The sequence below is a fragment of the Felis catus genome, chromosome B4, assembly GCF_018350175.1.
Source record: "Felis catus isolate Fca126 chromosome B4, F.catus_Fca126_mat1.0, whole genome shotgun sequence".
Taxonomy (NCBI): domain Eukaryota; kingdom Metazoa; phylum Chordata; class Mammalia; order Carnivora; family Felidae; genus Felis; species Felis catus.
The window spans coordinates 131,980,913-132,008,252 of record NC_058374.1 but is presented as its reverse complement, the minus strand read 5'-3'; the positions used below and the strand labels follow the sequence as shown (position 1 = coordinate 132,008,252).

Sequence of the window (27,340 nt, the reverse complement as noted above, 5' to 3'; positions counted from 1 at the left end):
ACACTGGAAACAGAGCCTCTGGATTCAGGGTTGGCGAGATTGAGATGAGAACAGATGACAAAGGGCATTGGTATGTATCACAGGGTGGTGGCTGGCCTCTAGGACAGGGTCACACTTGGGGACTTCTAGGGGATGAAGGAAGTCATAAAAATGGATACAACAGACTCACGTGAGGAAACGAGATGGGGGGCTGCTGCCTCGGGCCAGCTGAGTGTGGTCACAGCCCGGTGTGAGTTGGGACCCAGAGTTGCCCGTTTTCCCAGGGCTTCAAGAGAAATAGGGAATATGGATCTGTAACATGAAATCGGCCTATTTACAATACTGGTTATCAATGAACAAAACAGTATAAATAACAAAGAAACGCCCACCACCTTCCCTGGTGACCCCTGCTCTGGCAAAGGCTGCGCTGAGGTCAGGTCCCCAGCTGACTGCTGATCTCCCCTGGGAGAAGGTTTGTTGTCACTTTCCTGCTCTTGGAAATGACCGCATGATAGACTCAGTCTTCCAGGGACATCGGGAGAACAGAGCGATCTCTTTGGCTGTGCTGTGTGGTCCTGAGCGAACCCCTCCCCTCTCTGGGTCCCATTTCCTGCTGTGTGATAGAGAAGAACCTGGTCTGCCGGGCTCCCACCAGTTTGGACAGTGTGTGACTAAGTCCCTCAGGCTTGAGGGAAGATGCAGTTATTATAGAAGTGACTCTTCCCGGGAACCATGCTTCCGGGATTGGATACAGTGCACTCTGGCATTTTGTGTGTCCGCAATCACAGTTGTGCCTGTGAATGGATGTGTGTCATAATTTGGAGCTGTGCATGGCGCAGTGTCAATATCGTCTTAATAACTTTGCCCTAGAACCTTTCATTGGCTACCCTGGAAGCTGGTGAGAAGCCTTAATTAATTCTCCCAGTGACCTGGGGAGCAGGGTCTTCTTCCTGATTTGCAGATATGGAACCCCAAGCCCAGAGTTGGGAGGTGCCTTAGCTAACCTTGCACCACTGGCGCCCCTGACTCGGGTGTTAGTTCCGCGGCAGTGTGTGGGGTTCCTCATGAAACCAGTGAGACCAGGATTAGGGTTTGGGGGTCTGTTTTGTACCCATCACAGTTTGAGCTGCTGGAAGAGCAGGGAGACGGAAAAGGTCTTTGCCTTTGATCTTTCCATGGGTGGTGGTGGTGGTGGTGAGGATAGCTGAGCCCTGGCTACCTCCCTGGGTCTTTTGTCAACATCCCTATCTCTTGCTGTCCTGCCAAATCATTGACCCCTGAATTAACCTGGACTGTGTCCTCTGCAGTCCTCAGAGCCCCCGAAACATTCTCCTCTGGTTTGAGAGGAGAGAGAACCGAGCAGGTGGAAGAGGAGGCTCTGGGTCTAGAAAACCCCAGCTTTTCGTGCGCCCGCCTCCTCCCCACCCCCACCCAGCGTTTTCCACCTGTGCCCCAGACTGGATCAGGGTGTCGGTGTCTGTGTGTTCCCCGGCCCCACACGTAAGACCGCCTTCCCGCAACGCGCTACTCGCCAGGCTGGGGGACTGTGTTTCCCTGCCGCGCCCCCCCCCCCCCCCAGCGTCCCAGGGAGCCGAGGGCGCGGGCCCTTTAAATCCTCCGGGGCGGCGGCGGCGGGCCGGGGATGACATCAGCGGTCGGGCCCGGGGCTCAATGGGAGCCGGCGGGCGCGCGCCGGGCGGGAGCGCGCGAGCCGGCGGCGGGGGCGGGCGGGCAGGAGGGCCCGGAGGAGGGAGGTGGCGGCGGCGGCGGCGGCGGCGGCGAGAACCTAGAGCCAGAGCCCGGCCGGGGCCGAGCGGAGCGGAGCGGAGCGCGGCGGCGGCGGCGGCGGCGGCGGCGGCTGGGCCGGGAGAGGCTGGCGCGCCGGGCGGCTCCGCGAATCCTCCGGCATCCGCCCCGGCGGGCCGCCCCCGCCCGCGGCAGCCCCCAGAGCAGCGGCCCGGTACCGGCGCCTTCCCGGCGGGGTAAATATTGGGGGGCCGCGGGCCCGCGGAGGGGCGCAAACCCGGGGGGAAACGGGGCTCCCTCCGCCTCTTTGTTTTTGCGCGAGAGGGAGGGGAGGGGAGGGCGGACACACGCGCGTTCGCACTCGGGTACGGGGAGGGGGGGCAGCCCGGGCGCCGCCCGCTCGGCCCGGCGAGGACAAAGGCGCGGCTGGGGACGAGGAGGAGGAGGAGGGTGACTATTATTTTGCAGGCTTAACCGGGGGAGGCCCCCCCAGTCTGGCCCGCCTCCCCCTCCCCCAGCTGGACCCTTCAAGGCCCCAGCCGGCCGAGAGGCCACTCCGGGCTGGGATTGGGGGGACGCTGCGGGGGGGAGGGGGAGGTCCGGGACTAGGGTGCTGGGGCCACCCTAGACTGTTGATACTGTTGATTCGGGCTTCTCGGCCAAACCCTGGGCTTCTGTGTGTTTCACTGGACAATCAGCAGCGCCTCCCCCCTTCTCTCCCGGCTCGGGGCTCCGGACCTGGGGGTCAGCGAGGCTGCTCCCGTGTGTTGGATGGGGGTGCTCGGGGGGCGCCTGGGGGCCCTGAGGTGATGGGGTGTGTGGTCACTCAGCCACAGATTCTGTTTTCCTTTGTGGAGAGAAAGAAAGGGGTGGGGGTTATTTATCAGATCGCATTCTCCCGTTTCTGCTGGGAGAAATCCATGTTTTGCGAGTCTCCGTGGACACAAACTATGTTTTGTCCGGGTCTCTCTCGAGAGAGGATTCCCAAGCTCCTCTTCACGCCCAAACTCAAAGTGGGGTGAGCCCCCTCCCCAACTTTTCCCTTAGTTCTCTTGCTTGTGTTCTCAGCACAACCTTCCTGGGCACAGCCTTCCTCAGGGAGAAGGATTTGGGGAGAAGGGGATCCAGAGTGTCTGAAGTTACGCCCAGGGAATGCCTGTTTGGGGGCTCCTTTGCCTTACTGTCTAGAGCGTCCCTCCAATTTTTATTTTAATGGTCCAGTGATAAGGGCTCTGGCTGGGGGTGAGGGGGTATCAGAGAGTAAGAAAACTGCCCATGTGCTCTGCTGCTTGGTAGTTTGTGTAATTTTTTTTTTAACCGGCTGAAACTCCGGATTTGCGTCTGCCTTTTTTTTTTTTTTTCCTTTTTCACTTCGTTTTTTCCACCCCCCCCCCCCCCCATGGGAGAATCGGCAAAGACCTGGCAAGCTTCTCCTTTTCCCGACTCTATCCTTTCTCCTTTCCTCTGGGCGGCTTTTTAGGGGACAGTGCTGGGACAGTCTAGGCTCTCTCTGGGGCCCTGCCCCCCCGCCCCGGGTCTGGGTGGCTAGCGCCCAGCCGTGGTTTCCTGCAGGGCTGTTGTTTGCACCCTCTCTTCTTCCCTTCTCTGCCCACAGCCCGGTGAGTGGGGAGGGGCTGGGGGGGTCATGTGCAGTGTATTTATGTAATTTATGTAAGACACCCAGACGGAGGGCGCGGGTATTTATATAACCTGGCGTGGGTATTTATGTAATATAGGATGCGGGTATATTTATGTTTCTCTCCTAACCTGCGGCTTTCCTGGTTGCCATGTGTGGTCTCTGAATTGGCGTTGGCAGAAAACGGACTGGGGGGGGCAGTGTTTGTGTATGTACACACCCGTGACCCCCCCCCCCGTCCCCTCCCCCTCTGTGCGGCTCACGGTGTGCGCCTGCTTTTCTTTCTTCCTTTGGTGGGTACACACAGGTCGGTGTGTATGTGAAATGTGAGTTTTCTGCAAATGTGGAGAGTGTTCCGCTGGCGGCCGCGGCACCTCAGCCGGGACTGGCCAGGCGTGTGGGCAGAGGCCCTTGGTTGAGAGCCCAGAGTTTGGCTGGCATGGGGTGGAGGCTACTTCCTTGTGGCCACCGGGGGAAGGGCCAGTGGCGGCTCCCCGGGCGTTAGGTGCCAGGGCTGGATGTGTGTCCTGGGCAGGAGCTGTTGGCTTCTGGCCTCTGCGGGGCCAGAGAGCTCCAGCCTGGCCATCTGTGAACTAGATCTCGCCCATCTCCCCTCCCAGGTGGGTCTGGCTTTGGGGATAGCGTTTGGCATAGGAAGGAGGCAGGGCTGCTGTGCCTGGTACAGCTGCTTTTCCGCCTTCCTGCTTTGCTTCCCAGGCCTGGCAGGAAATCAGTCCTGATTGTGTCAGGTGGGGCAGCGGGAACCCCGTCTGGGTCCGAGGTGAGGAGACTGCCACCAAGTTGCTGCTGGGGAGTGTGGGGCAGGTGATGTGGCCTCCCTAGTTCCCTGTCTGCAAAGGGAGACCCCCCCCCATATGAACACTCTGAGACGTTAGGGATCCCCCGTCTTTCTCCCCATTTGATAGTTCACCATCCCCTCTCCCCTAACTGTAGAAACCATCTCCTGGCCTTTGAGTTTCTTCTTCTGCAGGCCAGGATCCTGGAGGGCACAGGGATCCCCACCAGGGTGGCCCCTGATGTCTCATGGGCTTGGGCACAGGATGGGGCACGGGAAGGAGGGGAGCTGCTCACATCAGCATCCTTCCCTCAGACGTCTCCTCCCACCCCAGAGGCCAGTGGCTAAAAACCTGGCTTTGGTTGCCTCAGTTGCTCTGTGGGGCCCTCTGGGGAGACCCTCCTTCTAGTCTTGAAGGAAGCCAACCCCAAACTGTCCGTCCCCAAAAATACGTGCAGCGAGACCTGTGTGAGGTGCTTGGTGTTGTGGGAGAGGGAGGTGACTGGGTGTTCTGGCGGCCCCCTTTCCTGGCTGCCCCCTGAGTTGGGGAGGAGGCCCCTCTCCAGCAGGGCACACTGCACACTGGCAAGTTCTGGCCTCTGGAAAGACCAGGCCAGGCCGTGGAGGCCTCGTGTCCGGTTCCTGGCACTAGAAGCAGAGAAGGTTAGGGGTGGGGGCCGGGGTTAGGGTTCACCTTGTCCTTCCGTCCCTGGAGGTTGGAACTTGCCAGTGGTTGCCATGGTAGCACCCCCAGAAGGAGCAGCTCCTGTGTCCCCCCTCCCCCATCACCCCCTTTGTCTTTGATTTTCCTTTCAGGGTCTTGGCCCTTTGTGACTGGCCCGCACCTGAGAGGCTCTTATTGGAGGGTCCCCAGATGCGTGTCCCCCGAGGAGATGCTTGCTTGGCTCTTTCCTCCCGGGCCTTATCTCCAATTCCGCCTTCTGCCTGGCCACCCTGACATGTGTTCTCGGCCCGCCTCCGCTATTGCTCACACGTGGAGGCCATCAGGCCACCTGACACCTGGATGCCCTCGGGCAAAGCCAGGCCAAATCTCTTCCTGTGCAGTGGGAGGGAGAATGTTGGTCTCCCGAGTTCCTTGGGTCTTTCCCTGGCCTTTGGTGGGGGATCTGGTGGGGTCTAGCGGTCTAGGCTCCCTTCCCGGCTCCCTGCTTCCCTGACCCGGGTGTCTCTGCTTCCCTCCGCAGCGAGAGTGAGTCATGGAGCTGCGTGTGGGGAACAAGTACCGCCTGGGACGGAAGATCGGGAGTGGGTCCTTTGGAGACATCTACCTGGGTAAGTGTCTCTGGTTCCGGCCTGGTGGTTTTGGGGCCCTGGGGACAGCGCCGGGGACAAGCAGGAGGGAATGTGGCAGGTCTTCAGGCTCTGAAGCCAGAACTTGGCCTCAGGCCTCCCGTGGCATGTTTGGGCCATTTTGTCCCCAGGGCCATCCCAGGTAAGGAGGGAAGCAGCAGGTTGTGGGGGAGGCAGGCCAGGGGGCTCCTCACGCAGTCAGGGTGGGGTGGGGTGCCCACCTGCTGCAGGCTGGGCAGAAGAGGGTATTTTTAGCTCTGGTTTCCAGCTGCAGGTGACCTGGGTCTCCAGCCGGGCGTGGGAAAGGCCAGGCTGGGGTAGCACCCCTGTTTCTTGCCTCCTGGGAGAAGGATACTAATAGGCAGAGGAGGCCTGGGCCCCCTCCCTCTGCTTGGGGGCCCCCCTGGAATTCAGCCCAGGCGGGCTTCGGAATGACAATGACGCAGGCTCTCCCAGTAACCTCTGGGTGGGGGTGGGGGGTAGGGGTCTGGCCATAGCGTTCTGGATCTTTCTCTCCGGATGTGCTTCCTGTTGAAAGTCTGAGTTTGTTCCCGTGTTGTCATTTGAAACGAATCGCTCACCCCGTTCCCTGACCTGGCAGAAAAGGGTCTGGAGGGGAGATACTGTGTGGGTAACCTTGAATGGGAGTTGTTAGAGCAGGGTGGCCAGCCCCTGGGGTTTATCCTCATTCCTGTCCCTCTTTTCCTCCTTGGAAAAGCAAGGTAAATAATTTCTGTCCTGGGCGGAGAAAAGAAAGCATCAAGGCAGTGTGCTGTGCTCATTGGTTCTGAACTTGGGGAGGAGGGGGTTTCTCTCACCCAGTGGTCTGGGTCTCTGCCCTCTTGGGGTACGGACTCCTTCTTGGTGAGCTGCTGCCTCCCCCATCGGAGGGGACAGGGAGGGGACGTTCTCTGAGCATGTAGTTGGTTCTGGGCAGGGTCCTAGTTGAATGTGGTCGCCCCGCACAGCAGCAGCCTCTAGAGCCGTGCTGTCCCTTCCGCACACATCAAGAAGCAGGTGCAGTACCATTGATGGCAGTACCTGGCCATCAAATTGGCCACCCAGGGTTTCTCTTGAACACTAGAAAAGGCAGTCTTTATACCCCACATGAGCGAGAGGGTGTGACAGAACATGAGGGGAAGACGTCAGACAGACCCGAGTTCCAGACCTGGCTTTGTGCAGCTGCAGGAAAGTCGTGTGGCTGCTCTGTGCCTCAGTGTCCCCATACGGGAAGTTTGTGTGATGTTGAGGCCTGGCTGACCAAGAGCAAAAGGCACGGGGAGTAGTTTTTGGCACACGTGCACATCTGCTTCTAGGAAGCATCCAATCCAGGGCCTTCTCTTTGCAGAAGGGAACAGAATGGGGAGAGGCAGGCCAAGGTCATTTCAGAAAGCTAGTGTCCCTGGTCCATGTGGTGGGACCTCCCTGGGGGCAGGACTTCCTGTTTATCTAGTTTATTTTAAAAACCAGACCCAGCTTTGCTTCTCTTTGGACAGGCCCTGATGTAAATTCTACCAGGGTGCTTCTCGTATGCCCTTGAACAGGTGATGACCTCTGCCAGCCTTGGCTCCCCTGTCAGTAAAACGGGGTCATGAGGCCCGCAGGGTGGTGAGAAGTCACGAGATCAGAGTGTGCACAACGCCCGCACGTGTTGGCCCAGCGGTAGTGTTTTTATGTTGCCCCCCACCCCCCGCCCCCCTGCCAGCCCTCCGTCTTTTTTGGGATTTGCTACTGTCCAAAGGATTTGGGTCCCCTTCGGCCTGAGTGGAGGTGAGGAGTCTGTTCTGCCCTGAGCAGCTGCCCTGTCCAGCCTTTGCTGGGTGCTCAGGCCGAGGGGGTCCTGGCATGACGCCGCGTCCTGCTCATTCCTGGGCTCCTGCTAGCGTGGGGACAGTGGCGATTGTAGGGCCTCCCCGGCTGGCCTCGCTGGCCTCGCTGGCTCCCTTTGTTCAGAGCTCTGGCTGCATTCTTGTCGCTGGTGCCTGTGCCAGGGCCTGACTCCAGATGGCCTCTGCAGGTGGGGTTGGGTGCGGCCTCCAGGCCCTGCTTTCCAGGATCACCCGAAGGCGAGTGCTTTGTGGATATGGCTTCGAGGTCTGCAGCTTCTCTTCCGGTCCCGCCTCCAAGTGTCATAAGGGGACAACCAGGAGAGTGGGACCAGCTTTGTCAGGGCCTCAGGTCAGCTACACGGGGTCCAGAAGTGGCCGAGACTGTGCCCACTCTACCACCACTGGCTGTGCGCCCTTGAGAACTCCCTATGCCTCTCAGTCTCTGCTCCTCGGTTCTCAATGGCGAGGGGACGGTGCTCCCCAACAGGTGCTTGTGGGGGTGCTTTCTTCTGCACTTCCAGTCCAGCCAGGTCCCTGATTATACATGTGAGTCTGTGCTGGGGAGAGTGAGCCCCCACGTGAGGTTGGTCACCCCCTCTCCCCACCCAGGACTTCCCCAGGCCCCAGATCCTAGGGCTGGCCGGCTCTAAGCCCTTCTCCGGGTCCCAAGTTTGTTTTCCAGACTGGCCCATCCCCCGACAGGGCCACTCTATCCAACTGCTGGGTCACCTCCACCACCCCTGCTCTGGCACTCTTCACTTAGAATTCTCCTCCATTGCCTCCACAGAAGGTGAGCGGTGTTCATCCAGGGCAGGGCTGCCTCACTGGTCCAGGGCTCACTGTGTATGTGTCTGTCGATTGAACGACTGAGCTGCTAGACAGTTGGAGTAGAGAAAAAAAAAAGAGTCTTTGGGGACTAACATTTAAATCCTGGCTCTGCCCCCAGCTAGACCTATGACCTCGGGCCAGTTACGTCACCTTACTGAGCCTCAGTAGCCGAACGCAGGGAGCTCAGAGACAAGGCTTGCAGCTTCCTGATAGAACCCAGAGGCAGGGGCGCCTGGGTGGCGCAGTCGGTTAAGCGTCCGACTTCAGCCAGGTCACGATCTCGCGGTCCGTGAGTTCGAGCCCTGCGTCGGGCTCTGGGCTGACGGCTCAGAGCCTGGAGCCTGTTTCTGATCCTGTGTCTCCCTCTCTCTCTGCCCCTCTCCCGTTCATGCTCTGTCTCTCTCTGTCCCAAAAATAAATAAACGTTGAAAAAAAAAAAATTAAAAAAAAAACAAAAAAAACCCAGAGGCAGCAAAAGGGGCCTTGTGGTGGTGGGAGCCTTTGGGGGCAGGCAGCTGTGGTGGCTTTCCAGCACTCTGCAGGGACACGAAGCCTTGGCCTAGGAGCGAGGTCCGTGTCCTGGGGAAGCGAGCGTGGCATTTAGTCTTTGACCTTTGGTGTTTTAGTTTCTGTGGGTGTCAAGGAGAGATACAAACAGTAGTCCTTGCGGGACTGCAGGAGAGTTCAAAGGAATAAAGGGCTCCTTCCCCTCTCCCCCTCTCCCTCCCTCCCTCCCTCCTGCACACATCTGCTGAATCATAAGAGGCCCCACTTCCAAAGTGTCAAGGTCTCTGCCTCCTGTCTGGCTGGGACCACAGTCAGCTCTTGCCTGGACAGTTAGTTGGAGCGGCTCCTTCTGGGGCTCCCTCGCCCCTCACGTGCCCTTCCAGTCCTTTCTAATATGACGGTGGGTCCGAACGAGGCCGGGGGGGGTACAGATTTATTTGTCCCACCGGAGACATTTGGCAAGATCTGGGGACATTCTTGATCGTTTCAACTCGGGGAAGAGGAGGGTACTGCTGGCAGCTGGTGGGTGGAGGTCAGAGATGCTGCTGACGGCGCAGCAATGCACAGGACAGTCCCCACAGCAAAGAACTGCTGGGCCTCAGGTGTCAGTGGGAAAGCCGAGAAAGCCTGTAATAAAGGCATTCATACCTGGCCTGCAGAGTCTCAGGTTCATGGCCAGGATCTTAGCCTGGCATTTGAGACCCTTCTGATCTCTCCCTTGCTCACCTCTTCCCGTGTCTTCCTCAGCTACCTCAAGCTCTGGCTGCACCAAACGACTCAGAGTTTGCTGCACCCCACTCCCGTCTGGCCTTCGCAGGTGCTGTGACCTCCCTGTGGCACAGTCCCGCCCATGCATCGGGAGACTTGCGGCCTTTCCTCCCACCGGCCTGCGCGTGGTTAGGACCTATGTGGGCTCACCTCTGAAGCCCGGGGGCCGGTACTTACCAAACCCAACTTTTGTTGGGCACTTACTGCGTGCCAGGCACTCAAAACACCCTCTCCCGTGCCACATCCTTACTGTCCCCCAGACACGTGTGTGGCTGTCCCCAGCGATGACTGGTTGCTATGCCTGAAGCGCTTTACAGTTTGCAAAGTACTTTTTCTCCCATGGCTCCCTGGATTTGGTCCTCTGTGTTCTTTTTCATTTTAATTTCATTTTACGGGGTTCAAAAATGAAACGACACAAAACCAAAAACCAAAACACAAAAGCATGCGAAGTGAAAGAAGCCAGTCACAAAAGATCGCACGTCGTGTGATTTCAACACACGAAACGTCCAGAATAGGCACATCCATAGACACAAAGGAGTTGAGTGGTTTTGCCCAGAGCTGGGGTTTGGGGGAGATGTGGAGCGAGTACTGAGGGGTACTGGTGTTCGGGGTGAACTTGTGAATATGCTAAAAAACCACCGCATTGTATACTTCAGAAGTGAGTGAATACTTCAGAAGTGTGTGAATTCTGTTCCAACACAGGTGTTGGGAAAAAGTGACCACGAGGAACCTGGTGTCCAGTGCGGTGTCCTTCACCCTTCCGGGGCTAGGGGTCGGCGTAGCCCTGTAGCCCTCCCGGGTCCTTACTGGTTTCTCACGCTTCTTTGCAGTGTCTTCTTACGTAGATACAACCAAACACAGATAGGAACGATTTCCCCACCTTTCTTTGTTTGTTTGTTTTTAAACTGGAAAGAGCAGAGAATACATACTACTCTGTACTTTGCTTTTCCACTTCCTGTATCTTTGAGATCTGTCGGCTTGGGCACAGAGAGAGCTTCCTCATTCTTTTTCCATTGTATTCTGGGTTATTGGTGGGCCCTTCTTTCTTTAACCCGTGGCCAGAATGATGGCCACCTGGGCTGTGTCCACGTTTTGTTGTTGGAAACAGCTCACCACGGACAGCCTCGTCCCGGGCCTCTTCTGCACTCGCCAGGGTGTGGAGTGCACCCCCGGAGCGGGAGCGGGGATGCGCCTGGGGCACAGTGCCCACCGCCCCACAGCTCTGCCGGGACAGCGCACGCGTCTTACTGTTGTGGCATTGCCACCAGTCAGAGGTGGGAGTGCTTTTTCAGGACCATGTGCGTTTCTCTTACAAGGGGGCTGAGCATCTTTTCATAAGAGGACGCCATTTTTATATGAAAGGTTTCCTCCTCTCCAAGTGTGTGTTCAGATTCTTTACACTATTTCCTTTGAGCCTTGAGTCTTTTTCCTACTGATACGCAGGAGCTTGTTAACGTAGTAGGGCCACCAGCTCTTTGCCGCTGCGAAGAGTTACAAGTATGTATTTCTTAGGACTTTGTTGCTGGTATTTTTGCCACAGAGAAGGGATTCCCTTTCTGGATGGGACGGAGCCCCCCCCCCCCTTTTTTTTAATGGCCTTCGGATTTTAAATCAGGGATTAAAAGGCTTGCCTACCCCAAAGTTAGAAGGCAGTTCTCTCTTCTATTCCTCTAACGTCTCATTGTTTTCTTTTTTTTTTTAACTTTTTAAGATTTTTTTTTTGTTTTTAAGTAATCTCTACACCCGAAGTGGGGCTTGAACTTACAACCCCGAGATCAAGAGTCACATGCTCCACTGACTGAGCCAGCCAGGCGCCCCTCGATGTTTTCTTTTTATTAAGCGTCGAGTAGGCACAAAGGAATACGTACAACAGATATGCATGGTATCGGGCACCCTTCCCCTCGGGGGAGGACGCGCCTGTCATCTTGCAGGCCCCTGGCAGCCCACTGTATCCCCTCCTGTGCTTTCCCCTCGCAGAGCGAACCACTGACAATTGAAATCGTTCCCTCTTGCGAAAGAGTTTTATCACGTTTGTATCCCGAGACCTGACAGTGCTCAGCACCGCACGTTTTGAACTGTGCCTGCCTTGTTCTGCCTTCCTCTTTTTTCAGTTGAGGTGAAATGCACATAAGAAAATTAACCGTTTTTAAAGTACGCAGTTAAGTGGCCGGTGGGACGTTCCCAGTGTCGTGCCGCAACCACCATTCCTGCCTAGTCCCGAAACATTTTCATCACCCCAAAAGAAAACCCTGTACCCATTGAGTAGGTACTCCCTCTTTCCCCCTCCCCCGACCCCTGGCAGGCACCAATCCACTTCCTGTCTCTGCAGATTGACCTATTCTGGACATTTCCGATAACGGAATCATGCAATATTTACGCTTTTGCGTCCGGCCTCTTCACGTAGCGTGTTTGTAAGGTTCATTAGCGTTGCAGCATGAGTCGGCCTTCGTCCCCTTTTGGGCGGGATAACATCCCACCGCGTGGAGAGACGCATTCAGTGTGTCCACGGGTTCGGTGCTGGGCACTGGGCTGTGTTCACGTTGGGTTCCTGTGAATGGTGCCGCCCCTTGTTCTCTTGTACTGAGTGTGAAGATGCCGGGAGCCGCCCGCCAGCCTTTCCTCTGCACTGCCCTGCGGCATTCCTCTCTCTGAGACTGCGTCCTGACTTGGCCGTTCTGAGGCTGGACCTTTGGCTGGTTTGGTGGTGTGCACATTCTTGTCCTCCTGGGGGCTCACATGTTTCTGGAGGGCACACACTCAGGGGTGGGCTTGCTTGGGCGAGGGTTTGTGTGTGTTCAGCTTTACTAGATGAAGAAACGTCAACCTGGTTTTCAAAGTGGCGATGCTTGGGTGCCTGGCTGGTTGAGTCGGTAGAGCATACAGCTCTCGATCTCAGGGTCGTGAGTTCAAGCCCCACATTGGGTATAGAGATTACTTTAAAAAAAAATGGGGGGGGGCGCCTAGGTGGCTCAGTTGGTTAAGCGTCCGACTTCAGCTCAGGTCATGATCTCACGGTCTGTGAGTTCGAGCCCCGCGTCGGGCTCTGTGCTGACAGCTCAGAGCCTGGAGCCTGCTTTGGATTCTGTGTTTCCCTCTCTCTCTGCCCCTCCCCTGCTCATGCTCTGTCTCTCTCTCTCAAAAATAAATTAAAATGTTTTTAAAAATTAAAAAAAAAAAAAAGGCTGGGGCGCCCTGGTGGCTCAGTCACTTGAGCATCTGGCTCTTGATTTCAGTTCAGATGGTGATCTCATGATTTGTGAGTTCAAGCCCCACCTCAGGCTCTACGCTGACAGCCAGGAGCCTGCTTGGGATTCTCTCGTTCCTCCCCTCTCAAAATAAACTTGAAAACAAAGTGGGGGGGGGGGCAAAGTGGCTATGCTCACCTACACCCCCCACCTTTTTCTTTTTTCTACACACTTTTGCTTCACTTGGGCTTTCTCCTGGTGTGCGGTGTGAACTATGGTGACTTTTCTCAGACGGCCAGCCAGCTGTTCCAAGGACCCTTATTACAGAGCCTCCTCCTTTCCCCTGACTTGAGACTCAGACCTTCCCTCACCCTAAATTCTTCTCGTGGTAGTGTTCTTTCTGCTCTGTTTGTGTGTTAAGACTACACTGTTTCAGTGGTTGCAGCTACAGTTATAGCTGGCCCATCTCTCAAGTCTAGCCCCCAGACCTCTAGCTCAGTCCACTCAGTATTGGAGCTGGGGAAACTGAGGCAAGGCACAATTTGGATTTGGGTCTTTGCTGAGACAGAGCCTTGCCCTGCCCCCTTCTCTCCTTCCCACACTGACATCCCACTGACCTCACTCCTCTCCGGCTCAGTGGCTCCCATTCACCAGGATAAAATTCCTTTTACGTGACACGTCTCCCTTTACATCTGGCCTTCCCGCTGCGCCGGCCTGTGGCTCTGTGACATGTCTGTAGTTCTTCCCATCCCTCCCCTCCCACATGCTGCCTTTCTTGCTCTCTGCAGTCGCCTAAGCTGGGCTGGTTCCTGCCCCTGTGCCCGCAGCCCCTCCACTTCCCTTGGATGCGGTGCTGGGCCCTTTGCCACCATTCCGGCCTCCCCCGAGGGGTGCTGAACTGCTCCGGGGCGAACACGAGTTAGCCCTGGCCCGGGGCCACCTGCCTGGCCCAGCGTGACCCAGGTCCCTTGTGCTCCTCCCCCGCCCCTGGCAGGTGCCAACATCGCCTCTGGTGAAGAAGTTGCCATCAAGCTAGAGTGTGTGAAAACGAAGCACCCGCAGCTGCACATCGAGAGCAAGTTCTACAAGATGATGCAGGGGGGAGGTGAGAGCTGTCAGGGCCGGGGGGGGGGGGGCAGAGCGTGAGGAACTGTGCATGAATATGCGCGTGCATTCACAGGAGGGCCTACCCTGACCCCCCCCCCCCCCTTCTCTGGCCCTCAGTGGGAATCCCGTCCATCAAGTGGTGCGGAGCCGAAGGTGACTACAACGTGATGGTCATGGAGCTGCTGGGGCCCAGCCTGGAGGACCTCTTCAACTTCTGCTCCCGCAAGTTCAGCCTCAAGACGGTGCTGCTCCTGGCCGACCAGATGGTGAGCCCCCACCTCCCCTCCCAAGCCAGGGACCGTGGGCTCTGCAGCTGCCCTCCCAACCGCTGCGTCCCCACTGTGCCACTGGGCACAGGGTGCCAGCTCTGCCTGCTGCCTCTGGAGGCTGCCACAGCGGGAGGCAGTGACAGGGCCATAGGACAGGCTTGGTTCCTGGACCGGGACCAGGGGTCCTTGGCCATTGGCTATAGAATGGAGGAAGGGGTTAAATGCAGATTCCCGGTCCCACTCCAGAAATCCTGGGTTGGGCTCTTGGGGTAGGACTCTGCTCTCGGGTGATTCTAAAACTAGTGATCATACAGACCTGGGTCCCGCCCCGCTGTGGTGACTGTAGGAGACCGCTAAGCCTCTCGGAGCCTCAGTCGTCTCAGATGAGAGTCTCCCCTTGGCTGGGTTGTTCGTTGTGGGGTCACATGGGACTCCACACAGTGCCTGGACCAGAGCAGATGCCTACTGATGAGCTCTCCTTGGGGCCTGACGCCCTGTTAAACTCAGGGGAGGAAAACTCTTTAAAAATATAAAAGCACAGAATTTTGGACTCTTATTTTATTTTTAAATTAGCTCTGCGCCCAACGTGGGGCTCAAACTCATGACGCTGAGATCAAGAGTCGCACACTCTGCTGAGTAAGCCAGCCAGGTGCCTCAAAAGCGTAGAATGTTGGACCCGGAATGATACACAGACCGCAGGGGTCAGGGTCTGCGGCTGACCTACAGAAAGTCTGCAGGCACCTGCAATTTTGGTCTAAATGTGTGTGTGCAGAGGAGAGTCGTCAGGTTCTCACGGGATGTGACACTCAACAAAGGCTTAGGAAATACTCAGCCATGCCAAGGGAAGCTGTGGATTTTCAGAAGCCTGAGGTCCAGAAAGGGGACTGACTAGCCAGAGGGTGTATCGTACGCATATAAGTCAACTTACTTTTCTGACCTGATGTTTAAAGGAAGAGAAGAGTCTGTGTGTCTGCCTGACTTGGGTGTCCTTTGCAAGCTGGGGGACAAATCCTGTCTTTTAGACTCCATCTCTGTCACCATTGTCGAGGCTTCATTGGCTCTTCTCCCTCTCCCCCCTTCCCCCGTCATTTGGTTGCCAGAACACCCTTCGCAATGCTTCTCTGACTCTGGCTTCAGGCAGCAAAGGCTTCCATGGGGGCCCAGATGCCTTTCCAGGTTTCATTTCCTATCTTGCTGTCTTTCCCCATCTCACAACAACCTCGGTGAACTCCTCTTTCAGAATTTCTGTATCACTTCCTCCAGGAAGCCTTCTCTGACTTGCCCCTGGAAATCGTCTTACATAGTTGCAGACAGATCTTTCTCCCCTACCCGGGGCAGGGACCATGGATGTGTTTTCTGTCCCGGCCACCCCAGTCCTCCGCCCCCAATCCGGGGCCTGGCGCAGAGTGCTTGGTGAAGGCCCTTCCGTGGACCGCTTGCTGAATGATTTGCTGTCCCCTCCCCAGATCAGCCGCATCGAGTACATCCACTCCAAGAACTTCATACACCGCGACGTCAAGCCCGACAACTTCCTCATGGGGTTGGGGAAGAAGGGCAACCTGGTGTACATCATCGACTTCGGCCTGGCCAAGAAATACCGGGACGCCCGCACCCACCAGCATATCCCCTACCGGGAAAACAAGAACTTGACTGGCACTGCCCGCTATGCCTCCATCAACACCCATCTGGGCATCGGTGAGTGTCCGAGGCCCAAGAGCAGTGTGCACCCATGGGCTGCTGGCCGGGACCCTGGCTTTCTGTGGCCTGGATTTACCCCTCCCCACCATCCCCCTCCCCATCCCCCTGGCCTTTTTTTAAGTTTATTTATTTTGAGAGAGAGATTGAATCCCAACTAGGCTCCGTGCCATCAGCGCAGAGCCAGATGCAGGGCTCGAACTCACAGACTGCGGGATCATGACCTGAGCCGAAATAAGAGTTGGACGCTTAACCAACTGAGCCACCCAGGCACCCAGTTCCCCCAATTTTTGCCCCAAAGTCAGATTTTCCCCTTAAGAAGAAGAACTGTGGCGTAGCGAGCGCCTGAACGTGCCTTTTTCATCCCCACGGCAGCCTTGGAGAACGGGTGGGGACGGTCCCCTTTTACAGTGTGGCGAACGCGGGCTCACAGGTGCAGCACAGGTTGCTTTAGGCTGTGCAGCTTGTTACGAAAGCTGGATTTGACCTCAGCCCTGGGTGATGCCACGCTTGTGCCCTGCCCGCAGAGTGGGCTGGCGGGGAGGTACCAGGGTACCCGTTATACATAGTTACTGATTGAATAAGTACCTGGGCTGGAGAAACTGCCCTTTTCTTTCCTTTTTCTTTTTTTAATGTTTATTTGGGTTGGGGGGCAGTGTGTGTGAGTTGGGGAGGGACAGAGAGAGAGAGAGGGAGACAAAGGATCTGAAGGAGGCTGCGTGCCAACAGCAGAGAGCTCAGGCCATGAACCGCGAGATCATGGCCCGAGCCGGAGCCAGATGCGCCCCCAAACTGCCCTTTTCTGCAGAAGCGTTAATAACCTGCACCTGTTTGTGTTGGGGTGGCAGCAAGTGAGCGTGAGGGGGTGCAGGGGCGGTGCCCCCCCGTTGAGGAGGGTGTCCTGGAGGAGGGGATCCCGGCCCAGGCGGACCCTGCCCCTCACCCCGTCCCCGATTCCGTGCAGAGCAAAGCCGTCGAGACGACCTGGAGAGTCTGGGCTACGTGCTCATGTACTTCAACCTGGGCTCCCTGCCCTGGCAGGGCCTCAAAGCGGCCACCAAGCGCCAGAAGTACGAGCGCATCAGCGAGAAGAAGATGTCGACGCCCATCGAGGTCCTCTGCAAAGGCTACCCCTGTGAGTAGCCCAGGTGGGGAGGCGGCCAGCCCGGGGACCCCCGAAGGCCTCTCGGAGGGGAAGACAAGGCCACGCAGCCCACACCGGGCCGCTGCCCCCCCCCCCCCCCCGCGCCAGAACCGTTAATCGCACGCGCTCTGTCGCTGCTCGGGCCTCCTCGCCGGCCTCTTCTCACAAGGGCTGCGTGTTAGGAAAAGCTAGTTCGGCCTTACCCCGGGAGCCTCCTTGGCTACCCGCATAGAACATGTCCCTTCTGACGCTTCTCCCCAAACGTGTGGGGTGTTACCCGCCCCTCGAGCAGTTCTGTGCGACACCAGCTGGGTGTCCTCTAGTGTGGCTCCGTTCGGCCGCTGTCCGCCTGGAGGTTCAGGGCTTGATCCCACGGGCTGTCCTCCTCCTCCCACCTCAGATGCCACTGACAAGTCCAGGTTGCCGCCTGCGCCGTGCGTCTGAGGTTCCCACGCCCTGCTCTTCGGCTGGGATTAATTTGCTAGGGCGGCTCGTAGGAGCCCGGGAAACTTACCTCGTCCACCACTTTATTAAAGGCTGTGCTGAAGGGTGTGGACGAACAGCCAGAGGAAGGGGTTCATAGGACGAGGTGTGGGAGGGGCCCGAGCACAGGGGCTTCTGTCCCCAGGGAGTCAACGTGTGTCACCCTCCTGTATGTGGATGCGTCCAACTGGAAGCTGCCCAGACCCCACACCGTTGGGGTTTTTACGGAGGCTTCCTCACGTAGGCATAAACAGTCACTGACTCCGTTTCCAGCCCCCTCCCTTCTAGAGAAGCGTTTGGGGAGATGGGGCGTGAAAATTCTAAGCTTTCTAATCGTGGCTTGGTCTTCCTGGTGACCAGCTCCCATCCATCCAGGAGCCCGGGAACCCGCCCAGAGTCGCCTCATCCGGAACAAAAGATTCTCCTAGTGCTCTTAGCGTTTAGGGCTTCCCCGGGGTTTTAGGAATTCTGTGCCAGGAACCGGGGGCAGAGCCCAGTGTCCGTTATGTTTTCTGTTCTCTCACGAGGGGCTCTCCCCACCCCTGCTGTGGGCAGGAGGAGATGGAAGTTTTCCCCCTGTGGCTTAGCGCACGTTGGGAGTTCCCATTGATTGGGCTCTTGGCTGTCCGTTGGGCTTGACAGCTCTTGATCTGCTATCTGCAAGGCTCCCAGAATGGTCGGCGGGAGCAGGTAGAGCGGCGACCTAAGGCGCTGTGGGGCCTGCTCACCGCGGGGGGACGCTCGCCCCTAACCCACGCCTCCTCGGTCTTCAGAGGCTCTGCCCGCGGGCAGGGACGGGTCTTAGTGCCACCCGGACGCCCGGAGTTCTGCTCTGGTGCCATCTTGTCCCCCCCCCCCCCCCCCCGCCTTAGGTTGAAAGTATTTGTGGGGACGGTGGGTGGGTGGGACGACGCAGGCTGCTGGGCCGCCCGGGAGCCCGGGCCTCACCGTTTCTGTGCCTTGTGACCCCCGCCAGCCGAGTTCTCAACATACCTCAACTTCTGCCGCTCGCTGCGGTTCGACGACAAGCCCGACTACTCCTACCTGCGCCAGCTCTTCCGCAACCTCTTCCACAGGCAGGGCTTCTCCTACGACTACGTCTTCGACTGGAACATGCTCAAATTCGTGAGTCACGTGGAGGCCAAGGCGGGCTTGGGGGACTGGACGGGGAAGGCCCTGACTCACGAGGCCAAAGTGACCCGGTGGCGGGCGGGGCTCCCGAAAAACGGGAGCTATGAGCTGGACAGCGCAAGCGACCTCGCCGGGGTCCTGGAGTCCCCGCGGCCCCCCCGCTCCGGCCTCATCTGTGCTGACAGCACGTGCTGCTGTGGTCAGCAGGGCCCGGGCAGGGCTCCACCTCCCACCAGACCCAAGAGGACCCGGCTGGGCCTCGAGTCCCTCCTGGGTGCTCTCGGTGGGGCGTGGGTGGCGCTGGCGGGCCCCCCCGCTGTCCTCATTGTCGCCTACACCACCCTGCTCTTGTTCTGCACGTCCCAGGCGGCTGCCTTCACCGTGGCCCCTCTGGCCAGCCTGGACCCATTCATTGTGGTTTCTTTCTTCCTGGTCATGGGACCCTGGGTGTTGCTAGGCGGTTGCTCTGTCTCCCTCTCTTAAGGGTCTTGGGGGGAGGGTGGGGACAAGCGTGCGCCAGCCATGCCCCGGAGCTCCGGAATCTGTGAAATTGTGTGTCTTGTTTCACATCTCTTCTGGAAAAGGGGGCTTCCTCGAGCCAGGCTCAGCCCCGTGACAGCGAAGCTATTGCACTGCCCTGCCCCCGCCCCTGTCCCTGTGCCGGGCCCACGTACCCACCCTCTTACTGGTAAGGACCCTCTGAGGCCTGGCCTTTCCAAGATTTGCCGCTTGGCTGGGCAAGCACAAGAGGCTGAGCCTCTGCTGTGCTCTCTGTCCCTTCCAGGTGCCCGGCGCCCCTGGGCACCCAGGGCCCTCCAGATAGGCCCGTGGAGGAGGTGGAGGAGCTGCCCCCCCAAAACTACTGGCCCGTGGTCTGGACTCCAGGGCCCCAGTTCTGACGTCACCAGGTGTGTCTGAGCCCATCGGGGCCAGGCCTGAGGAGGTGTCCCTTGGCGTGGTGGGGTGCGGTGGAGAGGGGGTGGTGGAGAAGGCCCTGCCGGGAGCTTCTTGGGGATGAATCAGCAGCTGCCTGACGAACAGAGCCTGAAGGAGGGATGATGTTCGTTCACCCGCCCCGGAGGGCCTGGTGGGAACGGGCGCCGGGAGCGGCTTCAGCAAGACCCTGACGGTGGCCTCTGTATCGAACCTGAACTCATTAAACGCCCCCCACCTGTACTGCGCTCCATCCTGGTGTGCCTGTCCTTTCGTGGCGGATCCCCTCGGCTCGCTCTGCCAGACGCTCAGGACGCGAGGCCTTATTCTCTTGGACGCTGGGGTCGGCGCTGGGTCTCACGCCCCCTCTTCTCTCTGGGTCTCAGGCAGTGGCCTGGTACCCCGTTCCCTGAGGAGTTCGACAGAGGTCGGGCAGAGAACAGCGGTCTCACAGGCCAAGGGACCCGAGGGGTAGGGGTGGGAGATGGGCAGTGGGGCACCTTACAACCCAGACCTTGCAGCCGGGAGTGTGGCCGAGGGCCGGCTCTTCTCGCCGGAGGGCGTTGCTCAAGGCATCTGGCCGCTGGGCACTCACTCATCTTTGTGGAAAGTCATTCCTGGGTCTGGTTCGGGGATGGGCTTGGCCCTTCCTCTCCGTGCAGCTCCAAGAACGGGTTTTACATTGTCTAGGCTTGTGCCAGGCAGTATGGTAGCCCCTGGCTCCGTGTGGCTGATTTTTAATGAATTAAAACGAAAGCTGAAAATGTAGTCCCTCAGTTGCATTTGCTACATTTCAAGCTCTCAGGAGCCACAAGCGGCTGGTTAGTGGCTACCATATCCAGCAAGGTAGACGTGAACCTTTCCGTCATCACAGAAAGCTCTACTCTAGATGGCTCCTCACAGAACCTCTCGTGGGACCATCTGGCTGGCCACATCTCACGTCGAGCCAGGCCAAGAGCACCCTCCCCGCTCACTGCTGCCACTCGGAGCCCTTCCTGGGGTCCCTTTAGAGGCAAGCTCTCGAGTCGGAAGCTGAGCAGAGGTGCCAGCAGCCTTATTCTGCACCGATCTCTGACTTGGCCTGGGCTGGATCGGCGGGCGCCTTTGACGCCGTCACCGTGGTGAGCTCGACCGTCTTCACCTGCCCTTTGGCGGAAGCATCTGCAGACCTGTGACGGGGACCTTCCATGCCTTCACCTCAAGGCCAGGCCCCCCGGTGCCGTTACCAGCACCTACCTGCAGACCGGACACCGTGCTGGGCACAGAGGGCCACGGGAAGGATCTTACCCTTGACTGAGAGCTTCTCTCCCTGAAGTGGCCGCCCCGTTCAGCATCAGGGCCCTGGAATCCCTGGATACCTGGAGCCTGGGACATTGCTCTCAGCACACAGAGCCGCTGTGTTCCAAGGTCCAACCAGCAGGCCAGGAGGATACTCCATATAGCCAAGGACAGGGGTCCACACGACAGGGCTGGATGCTTGTGTGACTTTGATGTTGACCTTTTGTGTTTTCTGTGGGCAAATAAAAGCCAAGAAACCTCCCCGGTGTGCATTTCTTGAGGCATCACTGGTTAGGTGGAAACGTGGAGAATAGCTCCTCCTGCTTCGGGCCTGGCCTTGACCCGAGACTGCTGGGGTCACAAAGGGCAGGGTCTCCAGCCCTCGGCTCAGTCGGTCGCCCCAAGGCTGTGCCCCTCTGAAGGCACCACTTGACTTCATCAGCCTCAGTTCCCCCAGGCAGGGGATGAACACATCCCTGGCCTGCCCTCAGGAGGTTTCCTGAGCGGTGCTGCGGCTCTTCTCACAGGCTTGCTCTTGTTCTGGCTGAGTTGCTCTCAGCCAGCTTGTCACTGAGTGGGCAGGAGCCCGGGAGTGGAGAGGGGGTGGAGACTGGGAGTCAGGGGGTTGAACCCTGGTGGTTCCAGGCCTGCCTGCGCAGGCCTGTGGGCGGGCGGGCTGGGCATGCGCATCCCTAAAATGTCCTACAGAGTCCTCTGGGGTGCAGAGCGCAGAGCAGAGCCGGGTGGCGGAGGCCTGGATTCAGATCCCGGCTCTACCCTGAGCTGTGACCCCACGTAGGTCATGAGGACTCCTTGGGCCTCAGTTCCTCACTAGGATTCAGGGATCATTCTGATCCCTAGTCCCTACCTCTTGGAGTTGCTTCAAGGCCACGGCCGTCCCCAGCCGTCATTTCCCAAGGACAGCAGGGCCTTCTCGGCCATTTCCCTGGGAGAGACACAGGGTTGCAGGAGCCTGCACCCCGTGGCCTGTGAGCAGGCCCCCCCCAACTCAGCCTGCAGCTCTCTTCTCCACAGATGCGGCCCCCCTCCTGCCAGCCCCCTGCCCTTCCCTGTGGACGACCCCAGGACCAACTAGGTAACGCGGCCGGGTGCCGCTCCCACGCCGGGCTCCTTTCTCTGGGCCTTTCTCCTTTCCTCCTGCACTGGGCGGGGGCAGCAGCTGGAGGGCAGGCCCTGGGGGCTCATGTTCCCCCTTCTGCCCCAGCCTGCCTGTTGGGCCTCTATTTCTTCTATGGGGCATCTAGCCCGTTCTTTCTCGAGCTCCCCCTGAGCTCTCGTCTTGTCCCAGGGCCGGCAGCATCTGTGTGAGTCCCTGGGCCTCCCCCACAGCACCTGCCAAAAGTCACTGCCAGGTCCAGGGACAGGGGAAGAAGAGCCTTTGACAAGATCCCCTGGCTGGCGCCCTGGTCCAAGTGCTGGCCCTGCCTTTAGCTAGCCTGTTACTCCTTCTCTGGGTCTCTGAACACCTGCTCTGCTCTGTTTGGAAACCTGGAGGGGCCAAGGGCTTCTGAACACAGTAGGGGCCCAGGTTGGGAGGGCCAAGGAGTGCCCTTGGTCTTTGTGGGGCATTAGCCCTCTCGGCTCTGCTTCGGCCCCATGAGACCAGGGCAGAGTGACCTCCCTCTGCTTCTCAGACCCAGCTTCCTCCTCCTTCCGGGCGGTCGTGTGGCTTTGTTTCTCTGTACTGTGTGATCGCGGGTCATTCCCAGGCTTCTCGGGCTTCCTGCCTGGTGGGGAGGAGGTTGGACCAGAGGGTTTCTGAGCTGCGTCTCCCCCAGGTGCCCACCTGGCCTCCTTTCCCGTGCTCTGCCCTGCGTGAGTGCCGGATCTCAGAGCACCCTGAGCTCACAGGGGCTGACCAAGTCTCATCTCCTCCCCACAGGGCGCAGCCCGGAACCCCGAGGACGTGGACCGGGAGCGGCGAGAACACGAGCGCGAGGAGAGGATGGGGCAGCTCCGGGGGTCCGCCACCCGGGCCCTGCCCCCTGGCCCGCCCACGGGGGCCACCGCCAACCGGCTCCGCCCTGCTGCCGAGCCTGTGGCTTCCACCCCAGCCTCCCGCATCCAGCAAGCTGGTGAGCGGGGACCTTGTGTGGTGGGCCAGACCCGGGGGGTGCCGGGGGCACCCAGGGACCCGGACGCTGAGGGTGGCTTCCCCTCGCCTCACCCTCTAGGCAATACTTCTCCCAGAGCGATCTCACGAGTCGACCGAGAGAGGAAGGTGAGCATGAGGCTACACAGGGGTGCGCCCGCCAACGTCTCCTCCTCCGACCTCACTGGGCGGCAAGAGGTCTCCCGGATTTCAGCCTCACAGGTGAGCCGCCCTCTCTGCAGTCCTCCTGCACCTCACCACTGCGCCACAGGGCCTTGGCCTGGAGGGAGTCCGGGCTCGGGCTTCTGTTCTCCCCCCTCCGATAACCTTGGAGCAGCCCCTTTTGTTGAGCAGGGACTTGGCTTCCTTTAATCACTCTGAGGTCAGCTTAGCCCCACTGACCAAAGTAGACTGAGGCTCAGAGAAGTAGGTCGCCCCAGCAGGTGGTGGAGCTGGGATCCTGCCTTCACTACCGGGGCCCGGCCTGGGTGGGCAGCAGGGGGAGCTCACAGAGCAGGGGCTCATGGTCCCTGCCATCAGGAAGCCTCCCTCAGGTCAGGGTCAGCACAGGAGTGAGAGATGGGCAGATCCCGTCTGGTGGCCTCACTCAGGACCATGTTTGGACTGGGAAGGTTAGGAAGGGGCAGCCCGCGGTGGCCCAGGGAAGGTGTCTTGGCAGAGTGGGGCAGGATACCTGCCCTGGTCCTTTTGTCTGCTGTGGGAGGGGCTCGGTGCGCCACGAGCTGGGAGTCTGGTGCCTTGCCTCTCTAGGCAATGTTCTTGGCTACAAAGCAGCTACATCCTAAGGTTGTTGAGATCACACAGCCCTGCCCTTGGCTCCAGGGGCAGGGGCCGGGGCCGGGGCCGGGGGTGTGTGGAACTCCACAATGGGAAGAGATTTGCCAGGTTACCATTACTAGCAGCTGATCTCCTCCCCCCGCTGTGCCTCTCCTCCCAAAGACAAGCGTGCCATTTGACCATCTCGGGAAGTGAGGAGGAACCGCCATCCGACCAGTATTTGCTTAGGTGAGTCCATATCTGCTGTGGATGCAGCCCAGCCAGGTCTAGAAACGCCCCTGGCCCCAGGAGGAGACGAGTCTATGTTGTGGGGTACGGCGGGGAGTGGCAGAGACCCCTAAAACCAAGAGCTCTCAAGAGAATTTAAAACCTCGAAGCCACTTGATTCAGGCTTTCAGTAGGCCCGGCCCACACCAGCTAATTTCTGCCAGAAAACTCTTTGCCGTTAGGCCGGTCATCCATCTGCCCACCCCGCCTCCCCTGCCCGCCTCTTTGCCCTAAAGTTGTCCGGAAAGTTAATTCCTAGCAGAGTGAGTCTCCGGACCCAAACCCTGACCTCCCCTGGGGCTCTAGTCCTGCCTGTCCCAGCCCTCGGGCTGTTTTTAAACACTTCTTTCACACAAAACACTAGAATAGGGACTTAGGAGTACTTGGGAGTCTACGTGCTGGAATAGAAGGCGCTTGGTGGCCTCCACAAGCCCTCTGGCCAGTGTGAACCTCGATGGGAGTTTATGACCATGTGTGGTCTTCAGGTGGTGGACAGCAGGCCTCTGCTCTGGGGCCTGGCTCGGGGAAGGGGAGGTGGAGATTCTTTGGGGGCATGTGAGGGGAAGGTCCCAGCTCCCCAGGGAGTATGTACTTTTCAGGGGGCTCCGCCAGCTTGGCCTCACACCAGGATGCCCTGGGCACGATTTGCTTTGCAGAAATTCGTTCCAGAGACCAAGCTGGGACCTAAAACAGGGCTTACCTTCGTCGGATCTCAGGTCCAGGGACCAGTCCTTCCGTGGCAGGGTGGGGCAGATGTGTGGCCACTCAGCAAGAGAACAGAGGAGGGAGAGAGACTGTGTTCTTCCTGTGAAAATGGAGCACCCGCTGTGTGCCCCAAAGAGGGTCCCGTTCAAAGCCTCAGGTCAAGAGCACAGGAACTGCAGGTGGTCTGGCGGATGGGTGGCCAGAGGCAGACATGCGCCTGATCTGTCTTTTCTCCTCCTTCCAGTGTCTTCACTGTATTTTCTTTTAAAAAACAACAACAACAAAAAGATGGGGGAAAAAACCACTCAAAAGAACAAAAAGGAAAAAAAAAACTCAGCATAAAACCGACGATGGATTTTGTTCCTTTGATTTTCTTTTCTTTTCTTTTCTTTCTTTTTTTTTTTTTTTTTTTTTTTCCTGCCAACGGCAAGAAGATGGGAAACCTTCAGCACAGCGGATTCTTGTCCCTCCGCATTTGCCACTGTCCACAACCTTCAGGCTCCCAAATGCTCCCCCAGACACTGGGCTCCACGTGCCAGACGCCAAGGCCCCACCCCAGCCAACACAGACACCAGCCGGGAGGGGAGATCTCTGTGTTGGAGATGCAGACGGTCCTCCGGTGCCATCAAGAGATGGCCTGAGGAGCTGGGGGAACGGTTTGGCTGGTCGGAGGCAGATCCCACTGGGTGCTCTTGAACCTCAGGACCCCAGGCGACATGCACAGCCCCTCCCGCCCTGCAATGACCGTGGCCGAGTTTCTGCGTTGGGCTTTTACCAGCGTCCCCTGAGCGTTTGGGTCCCTTCTTTGCCTCTCCAAGAAGACTTTGAGGAATGGGTCTCAAGGTGGTGGGGGCCGAGATTCCTTGTGTGCGTGTGTGTCTGTGTCTATAGCTCCCAGGACAGCAGGTGCCCCGCCCCACCTGCCGGGCCAACGTTTTGTTCTCCTCCTAACAAGGACACAGCGACCTCCACGTCCCCCAAGAAGGCCAGCGGGTCCTCGCCACCGCCGACCCCTGAGACTGTCATCAGCCTGGGGCAGCCCCCTCCCACTTTCCTGGTCTTAGGGCAGAATCCGTGGAGACTGCTTCCAGAAAGCATCTGGCTCCTGGGTTATAAATGAATTCTCCGGTCCTGACACCCACTGGGGTCCCACCGTCCCTGGGTCCTGCCTCTCTTGAGGAGGAGCCTGGGGTCAGGGCTGGGCGCTGGATTTATCCACTCCTGGTTAACACCTGTTTTTACTTTCTTTTTGTTTGTTTTCTCCATGTGTGTATTTCCTAATTTATTTACCTCTTTTTCCCCTTTTTTCTTTTTCTTTTTTTTTTTAATTAAAGAGCAAAGCTTTTTATTACTTTGTAATTTAAAAAACTGAAAAAAAAAATACTGAAGAACTTTGGGGGGAATTTTGTACTTTTTTCCTGTGTAAATATTGGACTTTTTTGAGCTTTATTGTGGTTGTTAATTTGAAGTAATAAAGTAGAAAAGGATAAAGTGACATGGGCAGCCCTCGGTCCACCTCTTTGCTGGGGCGGGGCGAAGGGGAGTCCCCCCCCCCCCCCGCCCTTTGGCAGCAGACCTGGGAGCAGTTGTGGCTGGCAGTCATAGGTGCCTCCCTGGGGATCTTTTAAATCAATCTGAAAAAACGCAGACACCCGCCAGCCTGCCAGCCTGCCCGGGGCCTCATTCAAGTGCAGATTCTGACTCCAGAGGGTTGGTGTGTGGGGACTGAGTGTCTGCCCCCTCACAAGGTCCAGATGATGCCTCTGGCCCAGGACCACAACTGCAGAGGAAGGTTGAAAGCTCTCTTCACAACCTGATCTTAACCTACACTAGAATTCTGAGTGAGGTCCTATTAATCTCCCTGCCTTCAGATGGAAAAACAGAGCACAAGTAAAATAACTTGCCCAAGATCACACAGCTAGCTCTCCAGCAGCAGAGGCAGGATTTGAACTCCACCATCCATCCACCAGGGAGCCCTGGCAGTGGGGATCCTGGGGTCGGGTTCCAGGGCCAACGGTCGCCAGTGACCGTGGGAGGCCTGCCTGGGAGAGTCAGTGGCCCCCCAGCTCTCTGTGCGCTCCCCTCAGGACCTCTCAGGCTGCATATCTGACCTCAAACAGTAAGTGTAGGGTTCCCAACTACAGGCCCTGAGGGGAAATCTGAGCAGCTAATATTTTTTGATAAAAAATCTGTATCCTGGGGCGCCTGGGTGGCTCAGTCGGTTGAGCGTCTGACTTCGGCTCAGGTCATGATCTCGCGGTTCGTGGGTTCAAACCCCACATCGGCCTCTGTGCTGACGGCTCGGAGCCTAGAGCCTGCTCTGGATTCTATGTCTCCCTCTCTCTGCCCCTTCCCTGGCTCACAATCTCAAAAAAAAAAAAAAAAAAAAAAAGTTAAAAAAAAAAAATATGTATCTTTTGCCGCAAAAATCCTAATACTTAGTAACACTAATGTGTTGTTGTATCCTACAATATACGTGAGTTTCAAAATTACAATGAAAATTCTTTTAGGTTTACTTATTTAGAGAGAGGGTGAGAGTGTGCACGGCAGGCAGATGGGGGGTGGGCAGAGAGAGAGGGAGAGAGAGAGAATCTAAGCAGTCCGCTCTGCCAGCACAGAGCCCAACATGGGACTTGAACCCATGAACCGCGAGATCATGACCAGAGCCGAAATCAAGAGTCGAACACTTAACCATCTGAGCCACCCAGGCGCCCCTCAAAATTACAATTTTAATATTACTATTAAATATATACCTGTGGAGTAAAGAGGTGTGTTTACAGTTTTCGGGGGGATTTTATTGTCCTTGGAATGTATTTCACTAAGGATGTATTT

The 27,340-nt window shown here is 57.8% G+C and overlaps 1 protein-coding gene across 11 annotated transcripts; it reads left to right on the top strand.

Annotated features, from left to right (window-relative positions):
• The first annotated feature begins 1,831 nt into the window (after window positions 1-1,831).
• On the top strand, window positions 1,832-26,003 carry LOC101101321 (casein kinase I). 11 transcript variants are annotated; one of them, XM_023257700.2, is made up of 12 exons: window positions 1,837-1,961; window positions 5,363-5,450; window positions 13,580-13,690; window positions 13,810-13,958; window positions 15,428-15,656; window positions 16,621-16,791; window positions 18,260-18,408; window positions 21,661-21,721; window positions 22,529-22,721; window positions 22,821-22,960; window positions 23,699-23,764; window positions 24,943-26,003. In XM_023257700.2, exons 2-11 carry the CDS (start codon window positions 5,375-5,377, stop codon window positions 23,713-23,715), a joined length of 1,296 nt encoding a protein of 431 aa, XP_023113468.1. In that variant the 5' UTR covers window positions 1,837-1,961; window positions 5,363-5,374; the 3' UTR covers window positions 23,716-23,764; window positions 24,943-26,003. The 11 variants fall into 11 exon arrangements, 10 of the variants coding, with proteins under 10 accessions (XP_023113471.1, XP_023113470.1, XP_044918293.1 ...); XM_023257699.2 differs by having other exon boundaries at window positions 24,753-26,003; XM_023257701.2 differs by lacking the exon at window positions 24,943-26,003 and adding an exon at window positions 24,460-24,802.
• Window positions 26,004-27,340: the final 1,337 nt, after the last annotated feature.

Excerpts from the sequence above, each read along its gene's own strand:
- LOC101101321 (XM_023257697.2), top strand. The coding sequence starts at position 5,375 with ATGGAGCTGCGTGTGGGGAACAAGTACCGCCTGGGACGGAAGATCGGG. Across the intron at positions 13,691-13,809 it reads CAAGATGATGCAGGGGGGAG|TGGGAATCCCGTCCATCAAG; the intron begins GTGAGAGCTGTC and ends TCTGGCCCTCAG. Across the intron at positions 16,792-18,259 it reads CCTCTGCAAAGGCTACCCCT|CCGAGTTCTCAACATACCTC; the intron begins GTGAGTAGCCCA and ends GACCCCCGCCAG.